The sequence below is a fragment of the Nerophis ophidion genome, linkage group LG23 (assembly GCF_033978795.1).
Source record: "Nerophis ophidion isolate RoL-2023_Sa linkage group LG23, RoL_Noph_v1.0, whole genome shotgun sequence".
NCBI lineage: Eukaryota > Metazoa > Chordata > Actinopteri > Syngnathiformes > Syngnathidae > Nerophis > Nerophis ophidion.
In genome coordinates this window covers 40,628,524-40,649,550 of record NC_084633.1, presented here as the reverse complement: position 1 = coordinate 40,649,550, position 21,027 = coordinate 40,628,524, and the positions used below count along the sequence as shown (strand labels likewise).

Genomic DNA, 21,027 nt, shown 5'->3' with positions numbered 1-21,027 from the left:
CTGTACATCCATGTTGCATCAGTGCTTCCACAACATACTGTACATCCATGTTGCATCAGTGCTTCCACAACATACTGTACATCCATGTTGCATCAGTGCTTCCACAACATACTGTACATCCATGTTGCATCTGTGCTTCCACAACATACTGTACATCCATGTTGCATCAGTGCTTCCACAACATACTGTACATCCATGTTGCATCAGTGCTTCCACAACATACTGTACATCCATGTTGTATCAGTGCTTCCACAACATACTGTACATCCATGTTGCATCAGTGCTTCCACAACATACTGTACATCCATGTTGCATCAGTGCTTCCACAACATACTGTACATCCATGTTGCATCAGTGCTTCCACAACATACTGTACATCCATGTTGCATCAGTGCTTCCACAACATACTGTACATCATGTTGCATCAGTGCTTCCACAACATACTGTACATCCATGTTGCATCAGTGCTTCCACAACATACTGTACATCCATGTTGCATCAGTGCTTCCACAACATACTGTACATCCATGTTGTTGACTTCCAACCCACCTCTGCCTGTCTTGGTCCAAAGTGCTGACAATGTGGTTCCTCTGCTCGATGACCAGGACCAGCTCGGCCATCAAGCTTTCCTCCCGACTCTTATCTTCTTCACTCCAGACGCTCTCTGGAAGGGAAGCAGCACAACATCTCTGGAAGTGAAGCAGCACAACATCTCTGGAAGGGAAGCAGCACAACATCTCTGGAAAGGAAGCAGCACAACATCTCTGGAAGGGAAGCAGCACAACATCTCTGGAAGGGAAGCAGCACAACATCTCTGGAAGGGAAGCAGCACAACATCTCTGGAAGGGAAGCAGCACAACATCTCTGGAAGGGAAGCAGCACAACATCTCTGGAAGGGAAGCAGCACAACATCTCTGGATGGGAAGCAGCACAACATCTCTGGAAGTGAAGCAGCACAACATCTCTGGAAGGGAAGCAGCACAACATCTCTGGAAGGGAAGCAGCACAACATCTCTGGAAGGGAAGCAGCACAACATCTCTGGAAGGGAAGCAGCACAACATCTCTGGAAGTGAAGCAGCACAACATCTCTGGAAGGGAAGCAGCACAACATCTCTGGAAGTGAAGCAGCACAACATCTCTGGAAGTGAAGCAGCACAACATCTCTGGAAGGGAAGCAGCACAACATCTCTGGAAGTGAAGCAGCACAACATCTCTGGAAGGGAAGCAGCACAACATCTCTGGAAGTGAAGCAGCACAACATCTCTGGAAGGGAAGCAGCACAACATCTCTGGAAGTGAAGCAGCACAACATCTCTGGAAGGGAAGCAGCACAACATCTCTGGAAGGGAAGCAGCACAACATCTCTGGAAGGGAAGCAGCACAACATCTCTGGAAGGGAAGAAGCACAACATCTCTGGAAGTGAAGCAGCACAACATCTCTGGAAGGGAAGCAGCACAACATCTCTGGAAGTGAAGCAGCACAACATCTCTGGAAGGGAAGCAGCACAACATCTCTGGAAGTGAAGCAGCACAACATCTCTGGAAGGGAAGCAGCACAACATCTCTGGAAGGGAAGCAGCACAACATCTCTGGAAGTGAAGCAGCACAACATCTCTGGAAGGGAAGCAGCACAACATCTCTGGAAGGGAAGCAGCACAACATCTCTGGAAGTGAAGCAGCACAACATCTCTGGAAGGGAAGCAGCACAACATCTCTGGAAGGGAAGCAGCACAACATCTCTGGAAGGGAAGCAGCACAACATGCCACCCAAGCTGGATGTAGGAATGACATCATACTGGCCCTTGAATCCAGGTCAAGTGCTCCTGTTGTCTGGAGGATCTTGGACCGAGGTCAACACTGGCATGGACTATATTCTAACCTTGCCAGCAAACTGAGGCGTTCCTCAAGGCACTTCTTCCAGTCCCCTCATTTTTGGCAGTTACCGTAAATTCCAAACCATAAGCCGCGACTTTTTCCCTACACTTTGTGCCCTGCAGCTTATAAAACGGTGCGGCTAATTTATTTATTTCTCGCTGGCGGCCTTAATGCAAATAGTTATTGTTTGTGTTATGGCGACATCTTGTGGACGAGTTTGCTCACTGCAGTTGCTGCAGTGACCTTCTATTTAGTCCAGGGGTCTCAAACTCATTTTACCTGGGGGCCACAGGATGCAGAGTCTGGGCCGCAATAAAAGATCTCCTAAAAATTTTTGGGCGTATTCCTCAGCATGGAATATATTTGGATTTAGCAGACGCACGGAGAATAATGTTATTTCCGCAATGTGTGTCGTTCCGCTTTCCCTCCCTACAGCAACAGGGCGGTCGGCAGATAATAGCCGGTAAAGTAGCGGGATAGCGAGCGCAAAAAAGTGAGGGATCCCGCAGTGTTATCCGGCGTCATATAGAAATATATGTAGTGTGAGGCAGTGCAAATTAAACAACAACAACAAAAAAAGAACAATTTGAATTGGTCCAGGTTATCGGGGACTGTTATTACTGACGGACAGTTGTCGCGGTGTGACTGCAGCCGGGCACCTAAGAAAAACCTCGTCTCCATGGCAACGTCTCTGTCGCTTTCACTCACTTGCCGCTCTTCCACTAATGCAGGGGTAGGCAACCCAGAACGTTGAAAGAGCCATTTTGTACCCAAATAACACAACGCTGTCAAGCGCCATTCATAAAAAAATCGCGGGCCGCACTAACATTAAACTCTCATATTAAGGTGGGGGCCGCAAAATAACGTCTCGCGGGCCGATTTAGTCCTTTCAACCGGAAGTAGAAGGACTCGCGGCTTCTTCTAGCCGTCCATAGCGTTTTTACTTGTATGGATTCTTCATTCATCACTCCAAGCAACGTTTGTAAGTTTTACAATATAACTAAAACCATTCTTACTTACTAAAGCGTCCCACGTGTGATGTCTGTAGGAGTGTTTTCATGCATATTTGTACCTGCTATTGTAATGTAATCAAAATTGCATCGTTAGCATTAGTTAATTTGCTAACAGGTTTACAAGTGTCTGTGTTAGTATTATAAACATTCTTTTTGTATTGTTTCACTTTCACAAATTCCTCAGTAAATTCACCAAAATGTCACCGTGGAGTTATTGAGTCTGTTTAGCTGATTGGAGGGATTTAATGTGGCCTGACACATCACTAACGTGGCCCTCAACATCACTAATGTGGCCTGCCACATAATTTAATGTGGTCCGCCACGTCTTTAAAGCGGTGAGCCTCATAATTAAAGTGACGGGCCTGTCAAATCATTTATTGAGGCCCTCCAAATAATTAACGTGGCCCTCCACATCATTATTGTGACAAGCCACATCTTTTTTGGTGACCCGCCACAGCGTTAAAATGGCCTGCCAATTCATTTAATGTGACCCACCACATCTTTAAAGGTGCCACATCATTGAATGTGACCCGCAACGTCCTCTGATGTGGCCCAGCCTTCCACATCATTTAAATTGGCCTGCAAATGGCTGGAAATATTACAGTAACATCTGGCTCAATGTCTTTGTTCTTCTAATTTTGCCAGGTAATGTAACGCATGCATCATTTAATGTGGCCTGCCACATCATTCACTGTGGTATAGATACATATATACATACATACATATATATATATATATATATATATATATATATATAGGATAGGTTGATTGGCAACACTAAAATTGGCCCTAGTGTGTGAATGTGAGTGTGAAAGTTGTCTGTCTATCTGTGTTGGCCCTGTGATGAGGTGGCGACTTGTCCAGGGTGTACCCCGCCTTCCGCCCGATTGTAGCTGAGATAGGCGCCAGCGCCCCCCGCGACCCCAAAAATGGAATAAGCGGTCGAAAATGGATATATGTATATATATATATATATATATATATATATATATATATATATATATATACATATATATATATATATATATATATATATATATATATACACACACATTTGTGATCAAAATGATTCAACCCCCACACAATTTTGGTGTTTTAGCAAGTTGGACATTTATTCCGTATTTTGTTTATAGTCATATCAAATAAAGATGCATTAAATAGACAAATGCAACTTGAATTACAACATTATATTTTGTAACATACCAAACATTTCTCTTAATATCTCATTGAAAAAAATTATTCAACCCCTTGAAGATCATAACACTTAAGAACAGAATTTGAATAAGGTCTTTTCAATCAGGTGTTGAAAACACCTGTAGATGTGATTAGAACCATAACAAGCAACAATTAAACTGATTGAAAAAGACTGTGACACTCAGCTTCTTGTATATGGTCAATGGTGTATTTGCAACATGGTGAAGTCCAGGGAGTGGTCAAAGAAGTCAAGAGAGGAGGTCATTTCTCTTCATAAGAAAGGATGTGGATATAAGAAAATAGTAAAGACATTACACATTCCAAGAGACACAGTTGGGAGCATAATTCGCAAGTTTAAAGCTAAAGGCACAGTGGAAACACGACCTGGGCGTGGTAGAAAGAGGATGCTGTGTGCGTACAGTGGTGAAAACCCCCCGGGTAACAGCTGAGGAACTACAACAGGACATTGCAGAGGGGGGAATGCAGGTTTGGGCCCAGACAATAAGGCGCGCACTACGAGATGAAGGCCTCCATGCCAGAACTCCCAGGCGCACCCCACTTCTGACTACCAGGCACAAGAAAATAGATTCCAGTATGCCAAAAATCATCTGGACAAACCCCAAAGGTTTTGGGAAACTGTTCTATGGAGTGATGAGACAAAAGTGGAACTCTTTGGGCCTATGAATCAACGTTATGTCTGGAGGAGAAAAAATGAAGCTTACAAAGAGAAGAACACCTTTCCTACTGTTAAGCATGGTGGGGGGTCAATCATGCTCTGGGGCTGTTTCTCTGCCTCAGGTACCGGGAATCTCCAGCGCGTTCAAGGCATTATGAATTCTATTTCCTAGCAAATGTCATGAAGTCAGTGAGGAAGCTGAGGCTTGGGAGACGTTGGACCTTCCAACAGGACAAGGATCCCAAGCATACCTCCAAATCAACATCAGAGTGGTTGCAGAAGAAGGGCTGGAAGACTCTGGAGTGGCCTTCACAGTGGCCAGACCTAAATCCTCTAGAAAAGCTGTGGTGGGACTTGAAGAAGGCAGTTGCAGCACGCAAGCCCAAGAATATGAATGAACTGGAGGCCTTTGCCCAAGAGGAATGGGCTAAAATACCCGTAGATGCTTGCAAGAAGCTTATGTATCACCTTTGAAGGATGTCATTACTGCCAAAGGCTGTTCTACTAAGTACTAAAGATGCATGGAACTAGGGGCTTGAATCATTTTGTCAATGACATATTAAGAAAAATGTCATTTTTTTTGCTATTTTGTAAAATACAGTGTTACAATTGAAGTTGCATTTGTCTATTTGACACATCTTTATTTGATATGACTATAAACAAAATACCGAATAAATGTCCAACTTGCTAAAACACCAACATTTTGATCACAACTGTATATATATATATATATATATATATATATTAGGGCTGGGCAACGATTAAACATTTTAATCGAAGTTAATCGCACTATTTCTCCGATCAATCGCAATTAACTGCATTGTATACGCAAAGCCCAATAATGAATTCAAAAGTAGTGTGTAGTGCACCTTTATTGGAATATTCTCCCACATGAACAAAAGTGCCAAAACATTTGTTGTGCAAACACAATTTAAATCAGTCCTTGTTAAACAGTAGCAGTTAAATAGCATATTTTATGAAAATCAACTCCAAAAATGTAAATACAAACATTTAAGCTTATTGCCACTGCCAGGGTATTTAAGTTATCCTGTTTGTTATGGAAAATAAATATAATCTACATACAAATCTCTGAGCCACAATCATAACATCTGAACAGGCAATTTCTGAGGTAACAGCAGAAAAAAATTTTTTTATCAGGGATCTTATGTTTAAAAAAACTATATTATAGGTAGTGGGCTGTTTTAGGGAATGTTTGATCAAATTATCCGTAGTAGCAATATTAATAATGTTGTGTTTATTCTGTGTAGTGCACTTAAAATAATTATGACCATATCTAGGAATTGATATGATGGGAATTTTCCGATTGTTTGCTTGGTGCTTTGATAAACTGAAGGCATCATATACATGGTACTATATTGTGATGTTATGAGCCAGGGAATAAAAGAACTACCCTACCCAGCATGCAACAGGAGTGAGGAGCATGTATAGGTTGTGTCGCCATGACGGCATCTTGTATGTTGTGATATGCACGCTCTGAAAGTAAACGTTAAGAACTCAGCCAACACTCCTGGTCTGCATTATTCATAAATAGACAGACAACACATATACTCCGCTGCTTCACAGGCCGCTGGATGTAGCCGGCAAAGTATTCCCATGCTAGTTAGCCGGTCTAGCAAGGACGCCTCATTCAGTCCAAAACGGCCCGATCTATCCACATCCAGAATTGTCTGGCGGTCGTAAGTGATCCCGGAGTGACCACGCTGTAAGCCAGCCATGACATTTGCAGAATTGTCCGGTATTTTTGCCAAATGTTCCATCTTTACCAAGAGCCCCTCCACGCGGGGCGGAGCCATCTTGTTAAGAAAAGGCGTTAACAAAATAAAAACATGTAAACAACATACGCAAATGTGCGATAAAATAATTGTCGGCGTTAATAGATTGATGAGTTAACTCATAATTAACGCATTAATTTGCCCACCCCTAATATATATATATATATATATATATATATATATATATATATATATATAAATATATGACGTCATGGAAGACCTCATTAAAGATTTGTCAATCAGCTAAAATGCGCCAAACAAGGATAAATATGGGGAGAGTGTTTTATATTTTTCCCATCATGCTTTGTAATAGATTACATCCATTGTAATGGATTTAAATGGGTGTAATTTAGATTTTTTTTTTATGTTGCATGGACGTTTCTTATAACATTCACAAAGTTCAGTGAGCAGTGTCGGTCAAATTGTTCTTTTTTTGCACCATGACCAGGGAAGGTTGTTTGCATTGGGTCATATAAGTAAAGGCTGTGCTGCACTTTCTTTTAGAGCATTATTAAAGGTTTTTGACTTGAATTACTCACATCGTCAACTTGGTGATGACGAAATGGAAGCAAGTAATTCAGCCTTTTAAAATGAACGCAGTCTCATTTTTAACTCGAGACGTTCAGTGGGCCAAATTGAAGTGAAGTGTGAAGTGAATTATATTTATATAGCGCTTTTCTCTAGTGTCTCAAAGCGCTTTACACAGTGAAACCCAATATCTAAGTTACATTTAAACCAGTGTGGGTGGCACTGGGAGCACGTGGGTAAAGTGTCTTGCCCAAGGACACAACGGCAGTGACTAGGATGGCGGAAGCGGGAATCGAACCTGCAACCCTCAAGTTGCTGGCACGGCCACTCTACCAACCGAGCTGTACCGCTATAATTGAGCTGCAGGCAGGAGTGTGGACACCCCTGACATTGACCAAATGTGTACTGAACAAAATAAGAAGACTTTGGTAATAGTGAAGAGGGAAGTCCTTAGCTCTTTAGAAATGTGGCCCCCACATGGATTTAGTGGAAGGCCCCAGGAAGACTGACCTGGTTTGTTGAGCAGACGTCTGAGCTGGAAGTCCACCTCCGCCTGCCTCTCCTCCAACTTCCCTTGCTTGGTCCTAACACAGCAAGTGCAGTTGACAAGTTGTGCAAGGCTGTTGTCAAAAGTGCAGCCCCTTACAGGTAGACCAGCTCAGTGTCTCGGCGCATCAGAGAGTCCCTCTCGCGGATCAGAGAACGCCACTCGCTCAGCAAATGGTCTTCCTCTTCGTCTAAAAAGGGAAAAAAATACGGGAATTCTTTGCCTCGGCGACCTTTGACATGTGAGACATAAAAATATACTGTATTTCCTTGAATTGCCGCCAGGGCGCTAATTAATTAAAAACCTCTTCTCACTCCTGCACTTACCAAAGGCATGCAGTAAAAATTTGAGTGTGATGTAAGCTTGGACCTTAAATCCTACTGAATAGCTCTTCATCTTCTTCCCTTTATGCGATTTCAAATTACCGGTATTGAAATCAGCCTCCTCCATTTTGAAAATGATGACAGGGGAAGTGTCACTCGTGACGTCACGAGTTTGACCCGGCGGTAATACTAAGCATGCGCTAATTATTTTGGGGAGCGAGTTTGACCCGGCAGTAATTCAAGGCAGGCACATACTTTATATACTGTGGCAATTCAAGGAAATACAGTATATTGTATAAATTAGGACTGTCAAAGTTGAGTTTCTTTCAAGTCAAAATTAGTGTCTCACGCAGGGGTCTGTTGGGAACGTGTGGTTGCTTATGTGGGGGGCCTTGGCTTTCTAACCCCACAATTGGTAGCATCTTTACTGGTCGGAGCGGGTGCGGGGGGGTGTGTAGGTGAGTGGGAGTCTTTGTGTTTTGGGGGAGTGTGTAGAGTGTGAGTGGGGAGTGTGTGTATATATAGAGATATGTGTAGTGTATATGTGTGTGTAGTGTCAAGTATGTAATGAGTAGATGTATGTACTAGTATGTATAGTAGTCAGTGTATGTACTTACATGTATGGGTATGGTTGTGAGGTGTGTGTGTATGTGAGTGTCTGGTGTATGATATGTCATGGGTACTGTGTATGTATGTATTACAGTCAGTAGAGTGATGTATGTAAGTGTGTGTACTGTATGTAAGTTGTGGTGTAATGTGTGTAGTGTATGTACTGTACATAGTCATAGACTTGTTATGATCAGTAGAGTAGTAGTATACTACATATATATACATACATATATATACATGTATATATATCTATATATATACATATATATACACATGTATACATATAAGTACATATACATACATACATACATATATATACATATATACATACATACATATATATACATACACATATATATACACATACATATATATACATGTATACATATATCTATATACATACATATATATACATATATATATATACATACATACACATATATATATACATACATATATATACATGTATATATATCTATATATATACATATATATACACATGTATACATATATGTACATATACATACATACATACATATACATACATATATATACATACATACACATATATATACACATACATATATATACATGTATATATATCTATATACATACATATATATATATATATATATATATATATATATATATATATATATATATATATATATATATATATATATATATATATATATATATATATATATTATGCTTCTGGGTGACATTCTGACAATAAAATGGCATTTGTGTCAAAATATGAAGGTCTTTTTTTAAAGTTCATGTGTACAATTATCTACTGCAATTAATTTACAATTATTCAAAGTGCAAGACTGTGATTATTTTGATTAGGAATGTACTTATTTGACAGAACTAATATATACATATATACATATATACTGTACATAGACATACACATACATATATACAAAATATATATTTATATATATTTAATATATATTAAATTCACTACACCTTTTCCACATTTTATGTTACAGCCTTATTAATTTGTCCTTAAAATTCAACACACAATACCCCATAATGACGATGTGTAAAGTGTTTTTTTTTTTGGTTTTTGAATTTTGCAAATGTATTAAAAATACAAAATGACACGTAGATAAGTATTCAGACCCTTTGCTCAATACTTTGTTGCTGCATTTTGGGCAGAAATGACATCTTCAAGTCCTTTTGACTACGACACCACAACCTGGGCACATTTATCTTTGGGCAGTTTGGCCCATTCCTCTTTGCAGCACCTGTCAAGATCCAACAGGTTGGTTTTCTGTCCATTGCTGCATTCATATTTCATTCTATAGACGCCCAGTTCCTGCCGCTGAAAAGCATCCCCACAGCATGATGCTGCCACCAGCATGCAGGGATGGTGATGAGCCGTGCCTGCTTCCCTCCAAACATGGCGCCTATCATTCCGACCAGAGACTTCAATCTTGGTCTCATCAGACCAGAGAATGTAGTTTCTCATGGTCTGAGAGTCTTGCTGGTGCATTTTGGCAAACTTTTGACTAAGAAAAGGCTTCTGTCTGGCTATGATACCAATGTGCATCAACAAAGTATCGAGCAAAGGCCTCTCAACACAAAATGTGCAAAAAAATCTAACATTTTCACATTGTCATAGTGGGGTGTTGTTTGTAGAATTTTGAGGACAAATATGAATGTATTCCTTTTTGCAATAAGGCTGCAACAAAACAAAATGTGTAAAATGTGAAATGCTGTGAATACTTTCCAGATGCACTGTATTTATTATCTATGCCAGGGGTCACCAACCTTTTTGAAAGCAAGAGCTACTTCTTGGGTACTGATTAATGCAAAGGGCTACCAGTTTGATACACACTTAAATAAATGGCCAGAAATAGCCAATTTGCTCAATTTACCTTTAGTAAATAAATCTATATATATATATAAAAAAAATGGGTATTTCTGTCTGTCATTCCGTCGTACATTTTTTTTCCTTTTACGGAAGTTTTTTTTGTAGAGAATAAATGATGAAAAAAATAATTGAACGGTTTAAAAGAGGAGAAAACAGGAAAAATGAAAATACAATTTTGAAACATAGTTTATCTTCAATTTCAACTCTTTAAAATTCAAAATTCACCCAAAAAAAGAAGAGAAAAACTAGCTAATTCGAATCTTATTGAAAAAAATAAAAAAATAATTTTTGGAACATCATTAGTAATTTTTCCTGATTAAGATTAATTTTAGAATGTTGATGACATGTTTTAAATAGGTTAAAATCCAATCTGCACTTTGTTAGAATATATAACAAATTGGACCAAGCTATATTTGTAACAAAGACAAATCATTATTTCTTCTAGATTTTCCAGAACAAAAAATTCAAAAAACTGTGAAATAAAATTTAAATTTGATTCTACAGATTTTCTAGATTTGGCAGAATATTTTTTGGGAATATTAATCATGAGTTTGATACACACTTAAATAAATTGCCAGAAATAAACAATTTGCTCAATTTACCTTTAATAAATAAATATATATATATATATATATATATATATATATATATATATATATATATATATATATATATATATATATATATATATATATATATATATATATATATATTAAAAAAATGGGTATTTCTGTCTGTCATTCCGTCGTACATTTTTTTTCCTTTTACGGAAGTTTTTTTTGTAGAGAATAAATGATGAAAAAAACACTTAATTGAACGGTTCAAAAGAGGAGAAAACAGGAAAAATGAAAATTTAATTTTGAAACATAGTTTATCTTCAATTTCGACTCTTTAAAATTCAAAATTCACCCTAAAAAAAGAAGAGAAAAACTAGCTAATTCGAATCTTATTGGAAAAAAATAATTATTATTTTTGGAACATCATTAGTAATTTTTCCTGATTAAGATTAATTTTAGAATTTTGATGACAGGTTTTAAATAGGTTAAAATCCAATCTGCACTTTGTTAGAATATATAACAAATTGGACCAAGCTATATTTCTAACAAAGACAAATCATTATTTCTTCTAGATTTTCCAGAACAAAAAATTCAAAAAACTGTGAAATGAAATTTAAATTTGATTCTACAGATTTTCTAGATTTGGCAGAATATTTTTTTGGAATATTAATCATGAGTTTGATACACACTTAAATAAATTGCCAGAAATAAACAATTTGCTAAATTTACCTTTAATAAATAAATCTATATATATATATATATATATATATATATATATATATATATATATATATATATATATATATATATTAAAAAAATGGGTATTTCTGTCTGTCATTCCGTCGTACATTTTTTTTCCTTTTACGGAAGGTTTTTCTGTAGAGAATAAATGATGAAAAAAACACTTAATTGAACGGTTTAAAAGAGGGGAAAACAGAAAAAATTAAAATTTAATTTTGAAACATAGTTTATCTTCAATTTCGACTCTTTAAAATTCAAAATTCACCCGAAAAAAAGAAGAGAAAAACTAACTAATTCGAATCTTATTGAAAAAATTAAAAAAATAATTTTTGGAACATCATTAGTAATTTTTCCTGATTAAGATTAATTTTAAAATTTTGATGACATGTTTTAAATAGGTTAAAATCCAATCTGCACTTTGTTAGAATATATAACAAATTGGACCAAGCTACATTTCTAACAAAGACAAATCATTATTTCTTCTAGATTTTCCCGAACAAAATTTTTAAAAGAAATTCAAAAGACTTTGAAATAAGATTTAAATTTGATTTTACAGATTTGCCATAATAATAATAAAACATTTTAATCATAATAAGTTTAAAGAAATATTTCACAAATATTCTTTGTCAAAAAAACAGAAACTGAAAGGAAAAATTGAATATAAATGTATTTATTATTCTTTACAATAAAAAATAAAAAATACTTGAACATTGATTTAAATTGTCAGGAAAGAAGAGGAAGAAATTTAAAAGGTAAAAAGGTATATTTGTTTAAAAATCGTAAAATAATTTTTAAGGTTGTATTTTTTCTCTAAAATTGTCTTTCTAAAAGTTATAAGAAGCAACGTAAAAAAATAAATGAATTTATTTAAACAAGTGAAGACTAAGTCTTTAAAATATTTTCTTGGATTTTCAAATTCTATTTGAGTTTTGTCTCTCTTAGAAATAAAAATGTCAAGCAAAGCGAGACCAGCTTGCTAGTAAATAAATACAATTTAAAAAATAGAGGCAGCTCACTGGTAAGTGCTGCTATTTGAGCTATTTTTAGAACAGGCCAGCGGGCGACTCATCTGGTCCTTACGGGCCACCTGGTGCCCGCCTTGGTGACCCCTGCTCTATGCATATTTTTATGAAAATATTTGGAATGACCATTCTTGCACTTTCTAAGGTTCTCCTCCATGGCGACGCCTCGTTCTTCCAGCGCCTCCAGCTGGTCGTTCAGTCGTCTTGCCTCCGCCTGCAGATCTCCTGCAGGAGCAGACTGCTCCACCTGCACCTGTCCCAGCACAAATAAGCCAGCATTTCTTTTCCAGACATGGATTTCCAGTGAAAAGACTCCACTTCAGACCTTCCTTTTGACGAGCGGGAAGCCGTGTCCGGGAGCCGGGGGCCGTCCGGGCGTGAGGACCTGACACGTCTCTGATTTGGCCATCTCCGTTTTTCTGTCACAATGATCATTTTCTTGGCAGACCTGCAAACAAATCCTTAAAACTTTACTATCGTAAATTCCAGGCTATAAGCCGCTACTTTTTTTCCTACACTTTGAACCCTGCGGCTTATCAGACGGTGCGGCTCATTTATGGATTTTTCTCAGAAAACAGCCAACTATCCATCCATTTTCTGCCGCTTATTCCCTTTTGGGGTCGCGGGGGGCGCTGGCGCCTATCTCAGCTACAATCGGGTGGAAGGCGGGGTACACCCTGGACAAGTCGCCACCTCATCGCAGGGCCAACACAGATAGACAGACAACATTCACACTCACATTCACACACTAGAAAACATCCATCCATCCATTTTCTGCCGCTTATTCCCTTTTGGGGTCGCGGGGGGCGCTGGCGCCTATCTCAGCTACAATCGGGCGGAAGGCGGGGTACACCCTGGACAAGTCGCCACCTCATCGCAGGGCCAACACAGATAGACAGACAACATTCACACTCACATTCACACACTAGAAAACATCCATCCATCCATTTTCTACCGCTTATTCCCTTTTGGGGTTGCGGGGGGCGCTGGCGCCTATCTCAGCTACAATCGGGCGGAAGGCGGGGTACACCCCGGACAAGTCGCCACCTCATCGCAGGGCCAACACAGATAGACAGACAACATTCACACTCACATTCACACACTAGAAAACAGCCAACTAAAAATAGTTAAAGTTAGTTTAAAAAGACACAACGACAAGCAAATACACCTAGAAAGTGTTTTATTTTTTTGCGCTATGGCGCCATCTTATGGATGACTTTTCTCAATGCAGGTGTCATGTTTTTTGTGTTTTTTTCCCCCTTTCATCCAGAGTGCCGTGTTCGGCACTCTGTGGGGCGGTATAGCTCGGTTGGTAGAGCGGCCGTGCCAGCAACTTGAGGGTTGCAGGTTCGATCCCCGCTTCCGCCATCCTAGTCACTGCCGTTGTGTCCGTGGGCAAGTCACTTTACCCACCTGCTCCCAGTGCCACCCACACTGCTTTAAATGTAACTTAGATATTGGGTTTCACTATGTAAAGCGCTTTGAGTCACTAGAGAAAAAGCGCTATATAAATATCATTCACTTCGTCTTCGAGCTGTCCATAGCGTTTCTACTCAAAAAGATTCTTCATTAATCACTCTATGCAACGTTTGTAAGTTTTACAATAAAACTAAAACAATTCTTACTTACCAAAGCATCTCATGTGTGATGTCTGTAGGAGTGTTTTCATGCTTATTTGTACCTGCTGTCGTATTATAATCAAGCTAGCGCCGTTAGCTAATATGTTAACACTTTTACGAGTGTCTGTGTTAGCATTATTAACTGACAATAATATTCTTTTTGTATTGTTTCACTTTCACAAATTCCTCAGTAAATTCACCAAAATGTCAGCGTGCCGTTATTGAGTCTGTTTAGCTGATTAGAGAGCTAGCTTGCGTCGTTAGTGGGTCCATGACCATGACTTCTGTTTTGTTTGATCAGCCGTTTTACTGCCGTGTTAGGGACACCGTTTGGAAACAATTAAGGTAGACCAAGTAAAATCGCTGATGGTAATCAATAGCAAAGCCGAGGCAGATCAGCATCAAGCAAGAGCATTTTTGGGAAAGTGGAGCCTTGCCTTACTAAAGGAAGAAGACGTTATTGGGGATAAGAAGATTCTGGGGAAGTTATGTGATAAACAGGTGGGAAATGTTAGAATAATTATGTATATGTTATTATCATAACTTCAACATCAAGCGAGAGCATTTTGTGAAAAGTGGAGCCTTGCCTTACTAAAGGAAGAAGAAGTTATTGGGGATAAGAAAATTCTGGGGAAGTTATGTGATAAACAGGTGGGAAATGTTAGAATAATTATGTATGTATTATTATCATAACTTCAACATCAAGCGAGAGCATTTTGTGAAAAGTGGAGCCTTGCCTTACTAAAGGAAGAAGACGTTATTGGGGATAAGAAAATTCTGGGGAAGTTATGTGATAAACAGGTGGGAAATGTTAGAATAATTATGTATGTATTATTATCATAACTTCAACATCAAGCAAGAACATTTTGTGGAAAGTGGAGCCTTGCCTTACAGTAATTGCATTACCTACAGGTAGTTTGGCTGAGTCTGCTCTCAGTGCTGCTGGAGTGATCGCCAAAGTGCGAAAAGCCAGCTCAGTCGGCAGCCTGGCTTGACGTCATGCGCAACCCAGGTAGCCAAAACAAAACGTCCATCCATCTCTGCTAATTAATCTACTTGGTAATTTCCTGTTAATAACTGCTTACTGCCATCTACACTTTTTAAACTCACCTAAGTCATTTTTAATTGGTGTTATCTAAAGACAGCTTAGAAGTTAGCTTAGCTATTAGCATGCCACACTCTGTGTGCAACATGTTTAGCCTTGTCCTCCAGTGATAATGCTACATGATCATGGTATTTAGGCTACTTAGAAAGGCAGTTTATTTGCCGTAATGAAAGTGAATATCCTTCAAATGGCTACAGTGTCAGACAGGATTGATTAGTGTTTGTGATCCACCTGAAGAGGAATTCATGGCCATCACGTATCTTTCAAGAAAATCTGTCGATACTGATCCATCGGCACATTTTTTTTTTCTTATCCCTCATATCAAATAAAAACATTTGACCTATAAACCACAGTCACTTTTACCTGAGAGTCGGTCATGTGGTGAGGCCCAGGTGTTTTAACAGCCGGCTGGGAACAACTCCTCGACAAAACCGGATCGCCGATCACGATATCATCCCCGGGAGCCTCCAAAGACGAGGAAGCAATCTGACTGGTAGCGTCGGCGATAACGTCTTTGGTCTGGTCCTGCAGGTCTCCAGTGAAAGGATTGGGAGGAGGGACTTTGGGTCTGTACCAGGACAAGCCAGACCGAGATTGTCTGAAGGGTACTGGGCTCTCGAGGGGGGGCAGTTGTGTCCACGGCCCCGGGTGGATGATTCTTAGCCAGGGATGGTTTCTTTTCACCGGACTTTTTTGTCTGAAAGAAGAAAGGTCATGGGGGTCCATAAAGTGTAGTGTGATACAGTTCTAGGGCCTGACCAGGAATGTTGCTCACGTGAGAGATGGACTGGCTGAGGACTGGCCTGGCATGGAAGGACTGCCTGGACAGGAAGATGAAAAAAAGACCTGACTCGGAGCAACAGCATGTATGAAGTAAAGTGCTAGTTCTGCTTTCCTATGAAGAATTTCAAAGAAAAGTTGCCCCAGTTTTCATATAGGCCGACCGGTTTTTGTACAAACTCCTCTGTTTACTCGCTTCAGCAAACTGACTACCTTTTTTTTTTCTTTTTAAAGATGAAGGGTCTGATTAAATCCAAATACCAGGCAAACTATAAGATGCGTGTTCTATAAGTGGGCGTGTCACATGTGATCTACTAAGACTGCGTGTGCTATTGAAAATTGGTGCAGACCGCCTTACTTGTACGAGGATTGTTGCCTGTTTACCATGGAGACACTCATTTACGGCACATTTATGTTATCATGCATCGACCTGTGGTCTTTTGCTATGTTTTCAAACATGCAAGAGGCACGGACCACTTTTTATGGGCATTTTAGAGGCAGTCCACAGTGCATGTACAACGGAAACCACCTTTGGTTCTCCTCTTTTTTCCAGAGCTAAAGGTGCACTCATTAGAGAAAGCCCGCACTTGCTTGCTTCAAGAATATATATGTATATATATATATATATATATATATATATATATATATATATATATATATATATATATATATACACACACACATATATATGTACGTATGTATATATATATATATGTATAATATATATATATATGTATGTATGTATATATATATATATATATATATATATACATACATAGATATATATATACATATATATATATTATACATATATATATATACATACGTACATATATATGTGTGTGTGTATATATATATATATATATATATATATATATATATATATACATACATACATATATATATATATTATACATATATATATATATACATACGTACATATATATGTACACACATCCACATATACATATATAGCATATATAATACATATACATATGTATATATATAATGTACATACATACATATATAATGTACATACATACATACATATATATATATATATATATATATATACATACATACATATATACATACAGAAACATATATATGTATGTATATAAATGCAAACATATATACATACTACATATATACATATACATACAGACATACATATATGTACATACATATATATACATATATTTACACATACAGAAACATATATATGTATATACAGTATATATACAAACATATATACATACTACATATAAACATATATTTACAGACATATATATGTACATACATTTATACATACATATATACGTATATATAGACATACATATACGTATATATACATATATATATACAAATATATATACATATACATATATACACACATAAACAAACATATATTTATGTATACATAAATACACACATATATACATACTACATATATACATGTATATACAGACATACATATATGTACATACATTTATACATACATATATATGTATATATACAGACATACATATACGTATATATATATATACAAATATATGTACATATACATATAAACACATACACAAACATATATATGTATGTATATATGTACATAAATACTAACATATATACATATATACATACACAAACATATATATTTATATATACATATACACACACATAAATACAAACATATATACATAAATATATACGTATATATACAGACATACATGTATGTACATACATTTATACATACATATATACAGGCATACATATACAAATATATATATATATATATATACTGTATGTATATATACATTTATATAAATAAATATGTATATGTATATATATGCATAAATACAAACATATATACGTATATATACAGACATACATATATGTACATACTTTTATACATAATAGTACTATAATACACCTCATGGTGTGAATCTGGACACATCACCAGTGATTCTCCCGGGGTCATAGGGTGTTTCGGGTCTTAATCAAACATTGTCACCCGGGTGACCCAGTTGACTCATGTCCAGGTAGGACACTTCGCCAGGCGCCCCCCCCTCCTCAACCACAGCCAACGTGAAGCCTTTTCAGACGCTTCCAAGGTGTTTTTTATGGCTCTTCGCCTGTGCAGTCCACAAACCCCAAGGAGCCCCAGGACCTGGTGTAAGGACTTGCCTGCAAAACCCCTGCAGCCCACCTCAATAGTCTCACAGCGGGCCTTCCACCCGTTCCTCCGGCAGTCAGCCACAGTAGTTGCGATGATGTCTGGGAATGTGTGCTCTTGGTCGGGTGTTGCCGCTTCCGGGTGTTGATGCCAGTGCAGATAGTGTCTGCTATTGCCCGCAGGACCTGGTGGTGGTGCCACCGATACCTGACGTCTCCCAGTGCCTTTGAGCAACAGTTGAGGATGTGCATACATACAGACATACATCTACGTATGCATGTGTCGGAAAATCGTTTTTTCAAACCCCTAATAAGGTATGAATATATGTATAGATACAGTGTATATAGACACAGTTTTTCACGTTTATTGCACCGCCTGAAGCTCGTTTGACAGCCTGCTGCTCACTAAAAACTGCATGAACGTGTTCAGTGGCCCTTAAAAGCAAGTTTTATTGTAAGTTTAATGAGGTGCAGTATGTTTGAAACGATTTTTAGCTTTAAAAACCCCGTTTCCATGAGTTGTGAAACTGTTAGATGTAAATATAAACAGAATACAATGATTTGCAAATCCTTTTCAACCCATATTCAGTTGAATATGCTACAAAGACAACATATTTGATGTTCAAACTCATAAACTTTATTTTTTTTTTCAAATAATCATTAACTTTAAAATTTGATGCCAGCAACACGTGACAAAGAAGTTGGGAAAGGCGGCAATAAATACTGATAAAGTTGAGGAATGCTCATCAAACACTTATTTGGAACATCCCACAGGTGTGCAGGCTAATTGGGAACAGGTGGGTGCCATGATTGGCTATAAAAACAGCTTCCCAAAAAGATGCTCAGTCTTTCATAAGAAAGGATGGGGCGAGGTACACCCCTTTGTCCACAACTGTGTGAGCAAATAGTCAAACAGTTTAAGAACAACCTTTCTCAAAGTGCAATTGCAAGAAATTTAGGGATTTCAACATCTACGCTCCATAATATCATCAAAAGGTTCAGAGAATCTGGAGAAATCACTCAACGTAAGCGGCATGGCCGGAAACCAACATTGAATGACCGTGACCTTCCATCCCTCAGACGGCACTGTATCAAAAACCGACACCAATCTCTAAAGGATATCACCACATGGGCTCAGGAACACTTCAGAAAACCACTGTCACTAAATACAGTTTGTCACTACATCTGTAAGTGCAAGTTAAAGCTCTACTATGCAAAGTGAAAGCCATTTATCAACAACATCCAGAAACGCCGCCGGCTTCTCTGTGCCCGATATCATCTAAGATGGACTGATGCAGAGTGGAAAAGTGTTCTGTGGTCTGACGAGTCCACATTTCAAATTGGTTTTGGAAATATTCTACATCGTGTCATCCAGACCAAAGGGGAACCGAACCATCCAGACTGTTATCGACGCAAAGTGTAAAAGCCAGCATGTGTGATGGTATGGGGGTGCATTAGTGCCCAAGGCATGGGTAACTTACACATCTGTGAAGGCACCATTAATGCTGAAAGGTACATGCAGGTTTTGGAACAACATATACTGCCATCTTAGCGCCGTCTTTTTCAGGGACGCCCCTGCTTATTCCAGCAAGACAAGGCCAAGCCACATTCAGCATATGTTACAACAGCGTGGCTTTGTAAAAAAAGAGTGCGGGTACTTTCCTGGCCCGCCTGCAGTCCAGACCTGTCTCCCATGGAAAATGTGTGGCGCATTATGAAGCGTAAAATACGACAGCGGAGACCCCGGACTGTTGAAGGACTGAAGCTCTACATAAAACAACAATGGGAAAGAATTCCACTTTCAAAGCTTCAACAATTAGTTTCCTCAGTTCCCAAACGTTTATTGAGTGTTGTTAAAAGAAAAGGTGATGTAACACAGTGGTGAACATGTCCTTTCCCAACTACTTTGGCACGTGTTGCAGCCATGAAATTTTAAGTTGGTTATTATTTTAAAAAACATCAAATATGTTGTCTTTGTAGCATATTCAACTGAATATGGGTTGAAAAGGATTTGCAAATCATTGTATTCTGTTTATATTTACATCTAACACAATTTCCCAACTCATATGGAAACAGGGTTTGTATTAATTAGCAAACAATGAAGATTTATTAGCACACATTCAAGTATTGAGGTGGATGTAATATTACCTGCCTGGGACACCTGCGCCAGCTGCTTACTTTCCCCTCTTCCTGCTGAAGGCTTTGAATGAAGATCCTCCATTTCAGTCCCTTCATCGGACTCAAAGTCTCTGTTTGTTGGACCGCTTGGTCGTCCATCTTCCGTTGCCTGGGCGACACCAGCCGGCTGGAACATGGCGCACGGCGACAAGGACGTCTCGCTCGGCATGGGTCGCTCGGCCGCCGTGACAACCTGTTTGTCACGTGACCGCCACGCCTCCGTGCCCTGAGGGACGCCGAGAGACAAGTCGCAGGGGCTCCGCGCGCATCCTCGCACCTGTTCGGAGCAAAGAACCGAGCAGGCGGCTTCCCCGGGCGCGTGGAAGCCGGCGAGCAGCGTGCTGCGGCACACCTTGCACCTGCAAGATGTACATGTCACTAAACACAGACACACCTGCGAGACGTACATGTCA

The 21,027-nt window shown here is 38.6% G+C and overlaps 1 protein-coding gene across 4 annotated transcripts in view; it reads right to left on the bottom strand.

Annotated features, from left to right (window-relative positions):
- LOC133541283 (MICAL-like protein 1) overlaps positions 1 to 21,027 on the bottom strand; it is a 249,806-nt gene that overhangs the window by 9,943 nt on the left and 218,836 nt on the right. For all 4 annotated transcript variants that reach the window (XM_061884597.1, XM_061884600.1, XM_061884599.1 and 1 more), the window contains 8 exons: positions 20,585 to 20,973; positions 16,260 to 16,305; positions 15,848 to 16,181; positions 13,086 to 13,208; positions 12,887 to 13,013; positions 7,726 to 7,816; positions 7,590 to 7,663; positions 550 to 664 (listed from right to left, as the gene is read on the bottom strand). In XM_061884597.1, coding sequence (XP_061740581.1) covers positions 550 to 664; positions 7,590 to 7,663; positions 7,726 to 7,816; positions 12,887 to 13,013; positions 13,086 to 13,208; positions 15,848 to 16,181; positions 16,260 to 16,305; positions 20,585 to 20,973 — 1,299 coding nt within the window. The remainder of the gene's footprint in view (positions 1 to 549; positions 665 to 7,589; positions 7,664 to 7,725; positions 7,817 to 12,886; positions 13,014 to 13,085; positions 13,209 to 15,847; positions 16,182 to 16,259; positions 16,306 to 20,584; positions 20,974 to 21,027) is intronic.